Source organism: Labeo rohita, chromosome 22, assembly GCF_022985175.1.
Source record: "Labeo rohita strain BAU-BD-2019 chromosome 22, IGBB_LRoh.1.0, whole genome shotgun sequence".
NCBI classification, from domain to species: Eukaryota; Metazoa; Chordata; class Actinopteri; order Cypriniformes; family Cyprinidae; genus Labeo; species Labeo rohita.
Genome location: NC_066890.1, coordinates 77,583 through 90,340, shown reverse-complemented (window position 1 = coordinate 90,340; position 12,758 = coordinate 77,583). Strand labels below are relative to the sequence as shown.

At 38.4% G+C, this 12,758-nt stretch overlaps 1 protein-coding gene across 1 annotated transcript in view; it reads left to right on the top strand.

Annotated features, from left to right (window-relative positions):
- The window catches only part of LOC127154146 (protein NLRC5), a 65,400-nt gene that overhangs the window by 41,778 nt on the left and 10,864 nt on the right, over positions 1 to 12,758 (top strand). The window contains exons 16-18 of the mRNA XM_051095554.1: positions 4,384 to 4,569; positions 5,237 to 5,410; positions 6,083 to 6,256. Of these exons, the coding sequence (XP_050951511.1) occupies positions 4,384 to 4,569; positions 5,237 to 5,410; positions 6,083 to 6,256 (534 nt within the window). The remainder of the gene's footprint in view (positions 1 to 4,383; positions 4,570 to 5,236; positions 5,411 to 6,082; positions 6,257 to 12,758) is intronic.

The following is a 12,758-nucleotide window of genomic DNA, read 5'->3' as shown; positions in this document are numbered from 1 at the left end:
TACTGCAGAGAAAGAAGCTACCTTCTGTGAAGCCTGTGTGGAGGGAAAGCTGTCTAGAAAACCACACAAGCCAGTGGGAGAGATTCGCTCCAAACGTAAGTTGCAGTTGATCCATAGTGATGTCTGTGGTCCCATGCAGACTGAGTCAATAGGTGGAGCAAAGTACTTTGTAACTTTTATTGATGATTATTCCAGATGTTGCAAGGTCTACTTCCTGAAACAAAAAAGTGAGGTTCTGAGCAAATTCAAGGAATTTAAAAAACATTCTCCAATGAGTGTGGACAAAAAATCACAAGGCTGAGAACAGATAATGGTGGAGAATACACATCCAGTGAATTTCAAGAATACTTGAAAGCTCAAGGTATCCACCATGAGATGACTGTACCTCACACACCTCAGCAAAATGGTGTTGCTGAAAGGAAAAACAGAACACTGATTGAAGCAGCCAGAAGTATGCTGTCTCATGCTAAGTTGCCAAAAATGTACTGGGCAGAGGCTGTAGCAACTGCAGCATATATACAGAACAGGTTGCCCACATCTGTTCTGAAAAAAGCGACACCCTACCAGAGATGGAATGGAAAAAAGCCGGACATGAGTCACATGAAAGTATTTGGCTGTGTTGCTTATGCACATGTTCCAGACACAGAGAGAAGAAAACTGGACAAGAAAGCTGTGAAGCTTCGCTTCATGGGTTACACAAACAATGCAAAGGGCTACCGTCTCTTAGATGAAGAAAAAAGGAGGATTCTCATTCGTCGAGATGTCATCTTCAATGAATCTGACTTCGGCTGGAAACAGGAAGTGGAAGTATCCTGTTCAGAGAAGGAAATATCCATCGATACTGATGAATGGGAAATGCCAGCTGACGAGTTCACAGTCAGTGAATCTGCTAGAGAAAGCAGCAGAATCAGGAAACCTCCAAAGAGAGCCAAGCACACTAAAAGAGGCATTAATGAGTCCTAATGCAAAGGAATGGCAGGAGGCGGCTGACTTGGAATTTGAGTCACTGCTAGAAAACGAAACATGGGACTTGGTGGATTTACCAAAGGATCGTAAGGCAATAGGATCGAGAATAATCTACATGTACACCAGATGGATGTAGTAACTGCGTTCCTAAATGGACACCTGGAAGAAGAAATCTACATGGAGCAACCAGAGGGATACATCAAACCAGGACAGGAACATCTTGTATGCAAACTGAAAAAGTCAATATATGGGCTTAAACAGTCTCCTCGCTGTTGGAGCAAGGCTTTCACAGAGTTCATGAAAGACATTGGCTTTAAACAGAGCACATCAGACCCATGTGTGTTCGTGAGATCTCGACAGGAGCTAGAGATTCTAGCTGTGTATGTTGATGATCTGATTTTGATCACAGAATCAACAGAAAGCATGGATGAGTTGAAACAAGCTCTAAAAGGACGCTACAAGGACATGGGGGAGCTGTCCTATATCCTGGGCATCTCTGTTGTTCAAGACAGAGCAAAGAAGTGTGTCTTTCTGCATCAGAAGCATTACATTGAAGCCATCCTCCAGAAGTATGGAATGAGTAATGCTAATCCCATTGCAACCCCTGCTGATACAAATGTAACGTTAAGAAAAGATGATGGTGTCAGTAAACCTGTGAACCCAAGTACTTATCAGTCCATGGTAGGTAGTTTGTTGTATGCAGCAATGGCCATATGACCAGACATAGCACAAGCAGTGAGTGTTGTGTCAAAGTTCAATGCAAATCCAAACACTGCACATCTGACAGCAGCTGTGAAAAGAGTTCTTCGATACTTGAAGGGTACAGTGAATCTTGCCCTTAAGTATGAGCAGTCAGAGTCAGGAACTTTGATTGGTTTCTCAGATGCTGATTGGGGCGGAGATCAGGATGACCGTCGCTCAACAACTGGAAATATGTTTTTCCTGAGTGGAGGAGCAGTAAGTTGGTTCAGCAAGAAACAGGCAACAGTTGCACTGTCAACAGCAGAAGCTGAGTATATTGCACTCAGCCAGGCAGCTCAAGAAGGTACCTGGCTGAAGCGATTACTGACTGAACTTGGAATGAGTGACTCGCCTACAGTGATCATGGAGGACAATCAAGGAGCCATCGCAATCACAAAGAATCCAGTCAATCATTCAAGAACTAAACACATAGATATTCGCTACCATTACATTCGTGACTGTGTGCAGAATGGACAAATACAAGTCCAGTATTGTCCAACAGTTGATATGAAGGCAGATATCTTGACTAAGCCGCTGACAAGACAAAGGTTTGAGTACCTTAGGAGAGAAATCGGGCTTTACTCTGTTTAAATCTGTGTAATATGCTTACTTTACTGTTCAATATGTTATGAAAATAGAACGTAAAGTAACAGAGAAAAATAATGAGGAAAGTTTGGAAGGATTTATTATTTTTTGACATTATTTGTGAGGTTGAGTACTGATCTTAGTTATGGAAATTGTTTAAGTGCTTAAATTTCAGTGTAAAATTAAGTGGGAGTGTTGTAAAAGAAAAAAAAGGTAATTTAACACTGTTAAGAAGATGTTATACTGCCCCCCACTGACGCAGTTTTGTAAGTTCTTTTTGTTCTGAATAAAAAAGACACGTGAGACAACAATAGGCTATATGAACATAAATTTTAATAAGCAGAGGGAATTCCCGACATTAAACAAATACATGTTTACATGCTTAGAACCTTTGCATTGTGAAAATGTACAGTGAGACTTCGGATACAAAAACTCTGACTTGTTATGTGATGCTTTCTCATTAAAAGCGTATCATTTCCTATTCATTCAGTATGCGCACTCTATGGAATACTAATATGGCGGCGCGGTGGCTTCACTTTTATGACGTCATGAGCTATCCAGTTCTCTATTATAGATCAGTGTATTTTATGCTTGTTATAGGTTGTGTGACGTCACGCGCAGTACTACCAGTGGCAACCACCGCGGTGGCGCGCGGTTGTAATTGCGACCGTCACAGTACACTCACACTCTCACAGACTCTCTCTCTCTCACACATATTCACACATATGTGGCAAATGTAATGTTGTTACACTATATTATTGAAATTACTATTAACTAATTGTACTAAATGAACATGACTTTTATTTTGAAATTTGTATTAGGAGAGATTGCGTGAGTGAAGCGCTGTCACGCAGGTTATGTAGTGTGTAAGCGCGAGGGTAGCTCTTATGTAATTTCCGGGCGTCCTCTTTCTTTCGCAGAATGTCATAGCTAAAGGTGTTTTATCAGGTCCTCTGAAAAAGTGGTTAAATATTGTTAATTACAGATTGTTTACGGAGTTTTTGTGTGAAACGTATTTGTTTGTTAACTTTTCTTTATTCAGAGATTAGTAATCCAAGTTACAAATGTTGTAAAGAGTACGTTTATTCCGAGTATGATTGCAGGTAATGGCCGCTATTACACGTGCGGTATGCTGCTGACTTTCAGTATTTCACGATGCAATCTTTGGTAAAACAGAGTTTAAAAGTTTCATCTGTGTTAGAAGTTATAAATGTATGATTGATTGAAGTTATATCTGTTTACTTTTAATGATCCATGAGAGATTTGAATGCATTTCCTGACTCTTCCTTTCACTGTCTGATGGTGTCTGTTATGTTTCAATACAGGTATGTAAATGGTTCATAATAGTATGTTTTATTTTTCTGTATTTTCTTTTCTCTTCATTACATTTTTATTATTATTGTAATTCTAAAAAAATTGACAATGCTTGTTATGGTGCTTTCTTTCGCAGAATGTCGTAGCGATAAGAGGCACCACTAAAGCAGAGATTCCTCCTTTCACTGTCTCATGGTGTCTGTTATTTTTCAATACAGAATGCAGGAGACCAAAAGTAAAACACGGCAACTACATCCTTGTGTAAAGTCTCTTTTATTATGAACGCATACAACACGAAAACAACCCTACTACACATACACACACATAAACACACGTACACATACTAATAGCAGGCCCAGACAATAGGGGGACAGAGTGAAGTTACACAGGACCTAAAATTTCTTCTCTTTTATTATCTCTGAGTCCAGTTGACCCAAACATCCTAAATGTAACAAAAGTGTTTAGGTAGGTGTACAGAGTGGTCATTGAAAATTTGTTTTGATATATGTTCTTCACAGAAAATGAGCCAAGGTCAATGAGTATGAGCCTGAAAAAACAATTTTGCGTATAATTTTTCTTTTGACAAAAAGTGAAAATGGGTTCCAAAGATTCAAACACCATACAAGGGTTAAATGAACAATGTGCAGTCTTTCTCCATGTTACCTGCACACAAATATCGCTGTTTATTTGTCAGCAAAAGTACTGGATGACGGAAAACACATTAGTAAGTTGATCGTCATAGATCTAAGTCATTGTTCTTTCTCTTTCTGTTTTCAGTCTGTGTGGTTCCAGTATTCAGTATGGTTTCAGCGAGGAACAGAGTCTCATCCTGACTTCAGCTCTGAAATCAAACCCATCACACCTAAGAGAACTGAACCTGAGTGAGAATGAACTAGGAGACTCTGCAGTGAAAAATCTCAGTGATCTACTGATGAACCCACAATGCAAGCTGGAGAAACTAGAGTTAGTGTCATTATACTGTACAGCAGTGACAGAGTGATTAAAGTTTACTTTTTAGTTTAAGTCCGCTGGGCTCTTTTCAAGCGCTGCACTTTCTGGCATTTTTTCCAAGAAACATTCAGAAATAGAATGTTTTATGTGTATCTGTAAATGCTGAAATTTGACATTTTTGCTGTGAAACAAAACGGAAGTGACAACAAAAAACTAACAAATGACAGTAAATGTTTCTGACAGTTAGATTTATACTGGACTCATAGTATATTTCACTATTTATTTATTTTTTTATTATTAAAAGAAATGTATATTTAGTATATTTGTATAGTTAGAAATTGTAAACTACACACTAAAATGGCTTGGAAAAAATGTTGATTTCATTGATTTATTCATTTTATTCCATTAGAAATGTAAGAGTCGACCCTTTAATGTTGTTAATTTTACTATTGTTTCTATATTGATTCTACATATTAATTTCCATTGGTAAAATTGACTTATTTGTTGTCTGAGGGTCCAGACATGGATTGTAATTAGTCTCCTCAAATACTCCTCTCTTGGTTTGTTCATTCATATATTAGAAGTTTCCATGATTTTGCTGGTTTATTAGTGAATGTATGACATTTGTTTATGATGCATCATAGATCTGATTCATTGTCTTTTCTCTTTCTGTTTTCAGTCTGTATTATTGCAGAATTACAGAGGAACAGAGTCTCATCCTGACTTCAGCTCTGAAATCAAACCCATCACACCTGAGAGAACTGAACCTGAGCAGGAATGAACTAGGAGACTCTGGAGCGAAAAATCTCAGTGATCTACTGATGAACCCACAATGCAAGCTGGAGAAACTACAGTTAGTGTCATTATACTGTACAGCAGTTACAGAGTGATTAAAGTTTACTTTTTAGTTTAAGTCCGCTGGGCTCTTTTCAAGCGCTGCACTTTCTGGCATTTTTCCAAGAAACATTCAGAAATACAATGTTTTATGTGTATCTGTAAATGCTGAAATTTGACATTTTTGCTGTGAAACAAAACAGAAGTGACAACAAAAAACAGTCTAACAAATGACAGTAAATGTTTCTGACAGTTAGATTTATACTGGACTCATAGTATATTTCACTATTTATTTTTTGTTTATTATTATTAAAAGAAATGTATATTTAGTATATTTGTATAGTTAGAAATTGTAAACTACACACTAAAATGGCTTGGAAAAAATGTTGATTTCATTGATTTGATCATTTTATTCCATTAGAAAGTTAAGAGTCGACTGTTTAATGTTATTCATTTTACTATTGTTTCTATTTTGATTCTACATATTAATTTCAATTGGTAAAATTGACTTATTTGTTGACTGAGGGTCCAGACTTGGATTGTAACTAGTCTCCTCAAAAACTCCTCTCTTGGTTTGTTCATTCATATATTAGAAGTTTCTATGATTTTGCTGGTTTATTAGTGAATGTATGACATTTGTTCATGATGCATCATAGATCTGATTCATTGTCTTTTCTCTTTCTGTCTTCAGTCTGCGTGATTTTAGTATTACAGAGACACAGTGTCTCATCCTGACTTCAGCTCTGAAATCAAACCCATCACACCTGAGAGAACTGGATTTTAACGGGAATGAAATAAAAAACACAGGAGTGAATCACTTATGTGACGTACTGAAGGATTCACACTGTAAACTAGAGATACTGAGGTCAGTAACATTCACATACAAGAATCAAAATGATTAAAATCACTTCAACAGTTTAAACCAAAACACTTTATACTATCTAATGATGCCTACAGACAGCTTCTTAAGTGAGCCCATCCAGTAAGCAAAACTTAAAATTTGGAATAAAGAGTTAAGGTCCTTGCACACTGAGTCTGTTATTTTGTTGTTGTTGTTGTTGTTTTTTTTTGGCATTTGTCATCCTAAAATTTCATTATGCACAGAAACCTGTCTGATGCGCATTAATTAATCCATTGTGTAAAAAAACAAAAAACAAAACAACACAGAACAGTACAAAATTGAGTCTTCAAGCAGTTAGGATGATTTTGAGTTTAAATTGTTATAGCTTATTCTAGAGATTGCAGTGATGCATGACATGAAAATGACTGACTGAATGAAAAATACTGAAAGTAGTCTTTTTAAAAGTGTGCCCCCAAAAAGCACAAGTGGCCCCAGCCTGTTCCCCCCAGTTACTGTGGTCTAGAACTGACACTGCAGGGTCAAAGTTTCTTTAAAGAACAATCTCTTTCTTACCTTTTCATAATCTGAAGAACCTTCTTTCGCCACAAAGAACCTCTTGTGAAACAGTCAAGTCACCTTTATTTCTATAGAGCTTTTAACAATACAGATTGTGTCAAAGCAGCTTTACAGTTTTAAATAGGAAAATAGTGTCAATAATGCAAAAAGACAAAAGAAAACAATCGATTTTCAGCTAAAGTTTATCATTGAATTCAGTGATGTCATCATCCAGCTCAGTTCAGTTCAAATAGTGTCTGTGCAATCAAGTTGACGATATCACTGGAAATTAAGTGTCGTTAACTAAGCAAGCCAGAAAGGACAGGAACAGGAAAGCTCTCCAGCATGTGATTTTAAAAAGCAGTGTTGGACTACTAGTTTAACTACATTTCTCAGTAGTGTGGTGGTAGCGTTGCTGTTTTCTGAATCAAAAAGCTTTTTAGTAGTAAAGCTATTTTTTTTTTTTTGATCAAGTAACGTGGTAGTGTCAACAAAAGCTTCATTTTCCAAAGCATTTCTGAGGCTCAAGCTCAAATCGGAAATATAACTGCAAAGGATCACTGATCCAGTAAGTGACGCCACTACACCTAGTAACTCCATTGGCTCCTCAAAGTGTCAGTCAAACCTCATTATTCCTCCCACCTCTCTCGTGTGGCAGGCAGTTTGGAGCATCTCCGCTTATTTGCAGTGTGAAGGTAAATAAACAACTGTTGACTGAATACTGTTTAAACTGTAGTATTAGACAGTGTTTTAGGTTATTACACGCTGAGGTTTTAGGTCCAAATTATTAACTGTTTTTTCTGAATTTAGCAGTAAGAAATTACTCGTCATCCAGTTTTTTAATCTCAACTACACAATCCGTTAGTTTTTCAAATTGATATGTTTCACCGGGCTGTGAAGAAATATAGAGCTGAGTATCATCAGCATAACAGTGAAAGCTAACACCATGTTTCCTGATGATATTTCCCAAGGGTAACATGTAAAGCGTAAAAAGTAATGGCCCTAGTACTGAGCCTTGGGATACTCCATACTGCACTTGTGATTGATATGATACCTCTTCATTTACTGCCACGAATAGATGACGGTCAGATAAGTAAGATTTGAACCATGCCAATGCACTACCACTAATGCCAACATAATTCTCAAGTCTGTACAAGAGAATGTTGTGGTCCACTGAGATTCAGTAGCACTAACAGAGAGATACAACCACGATCGGATGATAAGAGCAAATCATTTGTAACTCTAATAAGAGCAGTCTCAGTACTATGGTACGGTCTAAAACCTGACTTGAAACCCTTAAAGATTCCATTTTTCTGAAGGAAGGAACATAATTGTGAGAATGCAACCTTTTCTAATATCTTTAACAGAAAAGGGAGATTCGAGATTTGTCTGTCATTTATTAATTTGTTGGGGTCAAGTTGTAGTTTTTTAATGAGAGGTTTAATAGCAACCAGTTTAAAGGTTTTGGGGACATATCCTAATGACAGTGATGAATTAATAATATTCAGAAGAGGACCTATGACATCTGGAGGCACCTCTTTTAGTAGCTTAGATGGAATAATGTCTAACATACATGTTGCTTTAGACGATTTAACAAGTTTATACAATTCTTCCTCTCCTGTAGTAGAGAATGAGTGGAATTGTTCCCCAGGAGGTCTATAGCGCACCTGACATCTGACAGCTGCATGGTGACAATTTATAGAATAAAAATGAACAATCAACAAGAGCGAGAGAAAAATCCGATGCTGGATAAGAAAAGAGATTTGAAGGGAGTGATGGAGGGACTCTCACTGCGTCTGAAGGGAGCTGCGGCTCTGCTGCACCGGAAGGGAGAGTCCCCCTTGCGGCTCAATGCGAGGTGTGGTTTGATGCCTCGGATAAAGGGCTCTCACTGCAACCGAAGGGAGCTGTGGCCCTGCTGCACCAGAAGAGAGAGCCCCGTCCGATGCTGGATGAGCAAATGAGATTCAAAACGATGGCCAAAGGGCTCTCTCTGCAACCGAAAAGGGGCTTTGACTAGCTGCGTCAGAAAGAAGAGCCTTGACAGCCCAATTAAGCAGCGGGGAATTTATTTATTTATGTATTTATTACTGATCAAGGCTAGATTGGCTTCCTTTATGTGGAGGTGATTAGACCGGATGTAGCTTCTGAAAGCATATGAAGACCATCGACCGAGGGCTTGTATCTGATGCTGTGAGAGGCCTTTTTGAGCTGCTGTAATTGCTGCCCCGATATGAAATGAGCGGCTAGAATTTTTTTTTCCGTTGGTAAGCCTGATTGCGCAAGGATCAGTTTTAGATGTCTTTGAACCAGAAACACGTCAGGGCGTGGTTAGAGTCATTGACGAAAAGAGAGTCCAGGGAGTTAGATTGAGCGTTCCTGAGTTGTAAGTAGGAAAAAAGAGCCTGATATTTTAAATTGAAGAGAAGGGTAAGAAGAAAGATAAGGAGGGGACATCTAGAAGAGCCTGTGTAGCCTGCACAGCCAGTGAAGGCAGCCTCATGCTACCGTCTGCTATGGGAGCTGAAGGCCACTGAAAGGGAAAAGGATTAAAAGTAACAGGAGGAAAAAGACTGAGATGTGAGGGCCTGTGTTGCACGCAAAAGCAACTTCATGCTTGTTTCAGCTGCTGGGAGGGGTTTGTGACATTTGGCAGTAAATGCTAAAATTTTTTATTTATTTTAAAAATTATAAAATTATAAAATTTATTTTAAATATGTATTATTTTAAATATGTATGTAACATATATTTGATAACTTTTGTAACTTTTCTTGAAAAGTGATAACATGATGAAAAGACATGATTTTCCTCTCAACCACACAAAAAGAATAAAGTACTGACCAGCTGGCCAGCCGAGCAGCACATCATCACCTTTAATTGTTAATTTAGGTACACTGTTGAACTTATATTCTCAAAAAAACAATCTTTTTTTTTTAATTTAAAACCCAGCTAACATGCTAGTGAAAATTAATACAGAAAATTTGAGTGATTTCTATTAGCGACTTTTACTTGCAACACGGCCTGTGTTGCTAGTGGAGGCAGGCCTGACTACATGCGGCACTGCAGCCGTAACAGCGCTGGGGCACGATCCGGGCTCGTTGAGGCCTGCCGCTGTGACCCAACACTCAAGGAGAGCCGGGTCTTGTGCGGAAATATGATGGTGTCGAACGAGGCGAGTTCAGGGCTTTGCTTGATCTATTGGCCGGCTTGGTGGCTAGAGATGGATTTAGGAGTGAGGCTAATTTGCAGGGTGACAAAATATTTTGTATAGATCCGTTTTGTTTATCCTCTGTGAGAATGGTTCGTCGGAATTAAACAGCGTATATCATCCTTTTTTGAGAGGAGGATATATTGGCATGGCCGAATGATACGAGGATGCCAGGGAAGAAATTGGAAGTCTCGCCGGTGGAGGCGGTGTTAAGCTTCGCCGTTGTGGTTAGCTTGGTGCTTATCAAGTAGAGCGGTGTCCGCGATGAAGGTTGGTGCTCGAAGGCGGTTGCGACAGAGGATGTCGGGTAATGTTACAGGTCTCATCATTGTGCGGAAAAGGTTGAGTCTGTGAGATATATACAGGTGCTGGTCATATAATTAGAATATCTTCAAGAAGTTGATTTATTTCACTAATTCCATTCAAGAAGTGAATTTTGTATAATGCATACATTCATTCCACACAGACTGATATATTTCAAGTGTTTATTTCTTTTAATTTTGATGATTATAACTGACAACTAATGAAAACCACAAATTCAGTATCTCAGAAAATTAGAATATTACTTAAGACAAATACAAAGAAAGGATTTTTAGAAATCTCCTGGTATACAGCTGCGTTGACCTTGGACCTCAGAAAACACAGTGGACCAACACCAGCAGATGACATGGCACCCCAAACCATCACTGACTGTGCAAACTTTACACTGGACCTCAAGCGACGTGGATTCTGTGCCTCTCCTCTCTTCCTCCAGACTCTGGGACCCTGATTTCCAAAGGAAATGCAAAATTGACTTTCATCAGAGAACATAACTTTGGACCACTCAGCAGCAGTCCAGTCCTTTTTGTCTTTAGCCCAGGCGAGACACCTCTGACGCCATCTGTTGTTCAAGAGAATTTCCCCCACATTTTTGAATGGGTTTTGTTTCACAATTCTCTCCAGGGTGTGGTTATCCCTATTGCTTGTACACTTTTTTTTCTACCACATCTTTTCCAGAGCTCTGTGAACAGCCAGCCTCTTTTGCAATGACCTTTTGTGTCTTGCCCTCCTTGTGCAAGGTGTCAATGGTCGTCTTTTGGACAACTGTCAAATCAGCAGTCTTCCCCATGATTGTGGAAAGACAGTCCATATTTTCTAAAAATGGAACCAAGAGGAAGCATATATAAAGAAAAAAGGATAGGAGCCAAAACGGATCCTTGAGGAACCCCACAGGTTAACACAGGATTTCTAGATGAGAACTCTCCTATCTTCACTGAGAAGGTTCTGTTACTAAGATAGGATTTGAACCACTCCAATGCACTACCTGTAATACCTACACAGTATTCCAATCGATCAATGAGGACAGCATGATCAATAGTATCAAATGCGGCAGTAATATCTAAAAGCACAAGAACAGCGTAGTTGCCTGAATCACACGTTAAAAGTATATCATTAAAAACCTTCAACAAAGCAGTCTCAGTTGAGTGATATTTTCTGAAACCAGACTGAAAAACTTCAAAGATCACATTGTCAGCTAAAAAAATTTGCAAAAACTATTTTCTCCATCATTTTTGTAAGAAACAACAAGTTGGAAATGGGCCTATAATTTGGTAAAATAGTAGGATCCATGCCCTGTTTTTTAAGCAGAGGACGAACTGTTGCATGTTTTAGCAGATCAGGTATAGTTCCAGTTTCTAAACAACGATTTATCAGACACAGAAGGTGTGGACCCACCACATCCAAAACTTGTTTAAGAAAATATGGGGGAACCACATCTATTGAAGAGCCTGTTGGTTTAAGATGTGCCACTAAATCTATAAGATACTTTTCAGTAATAGGAGTAAAATTACTTAAAACTGCAGTACAACTAATGGGAAACGTAGGATCAGACAAAATTTATCCCCATTTATCCCAATTCGTAAAGCATTTATCTAAAAAACTTGAGAAAATCATCACGTGATAGTGAAGACACTTCTGTAAAAGAGCTAGGAGAGGGCCTAATAACAGCATTAAGAATATTAACAAGTATTTTTGGTTTGTGACAGTTCTTATTTATAATTTCAGTGAAATAACTTGATTTTGCTGTTTTTACAGCTTTCTGATAGCGGAATAATGAGTCTCTAAACATTTGCAGAGAAACCTGGAGTTTATCTTTTTTCCATTTTCGCTCAAATCGTCTACAGATTTGCCTAAAACAGCGAGTAGAATCTAACCATGGTTCAGGTCTCGATTTATGATAAAGTGTCTTTAGAGGTGCCACTAAATTTAAAACATGTGCACAGGTGGAATTAAACCGGAGAAGGACCTCTTCAGCACTTAAATCACAGTTCAAAACATCCATTTGTAAAGACACTTCACTAAAAGATGAGGAAAAATCTTCCCTGGTACTTGGAGTAATAAGCCGAGACCGACAAACAGAACAGATCGGCTTAGATACATTAGACATCGATAACAACGTAAACATCACAGACTTATGGTCAGAGAAACCATTCTCACACACCTCTAGATCACAAAGAGAAAAGCCATAAGTTAACACTAAGTCTAGTGTATGAGCATGCTGATGAGTGGGTACAATGACCTGAAGAGTTAGATCAAAAGCATTTAAGAGGTTAAAAAATTCCTTTGCAAGAGAATCAGCAGCACAACAGACATGAACATAATTTTTTTTTTAATTTTTTGACACAACAGGATGACAGGAAAAAATGTTTTTATATATGGAGGCCAAACCTCCACCTTGCCCCGTTAAGCGTGGAGAATTAAAAAACAAGCGGTTTGAGGGAAGCA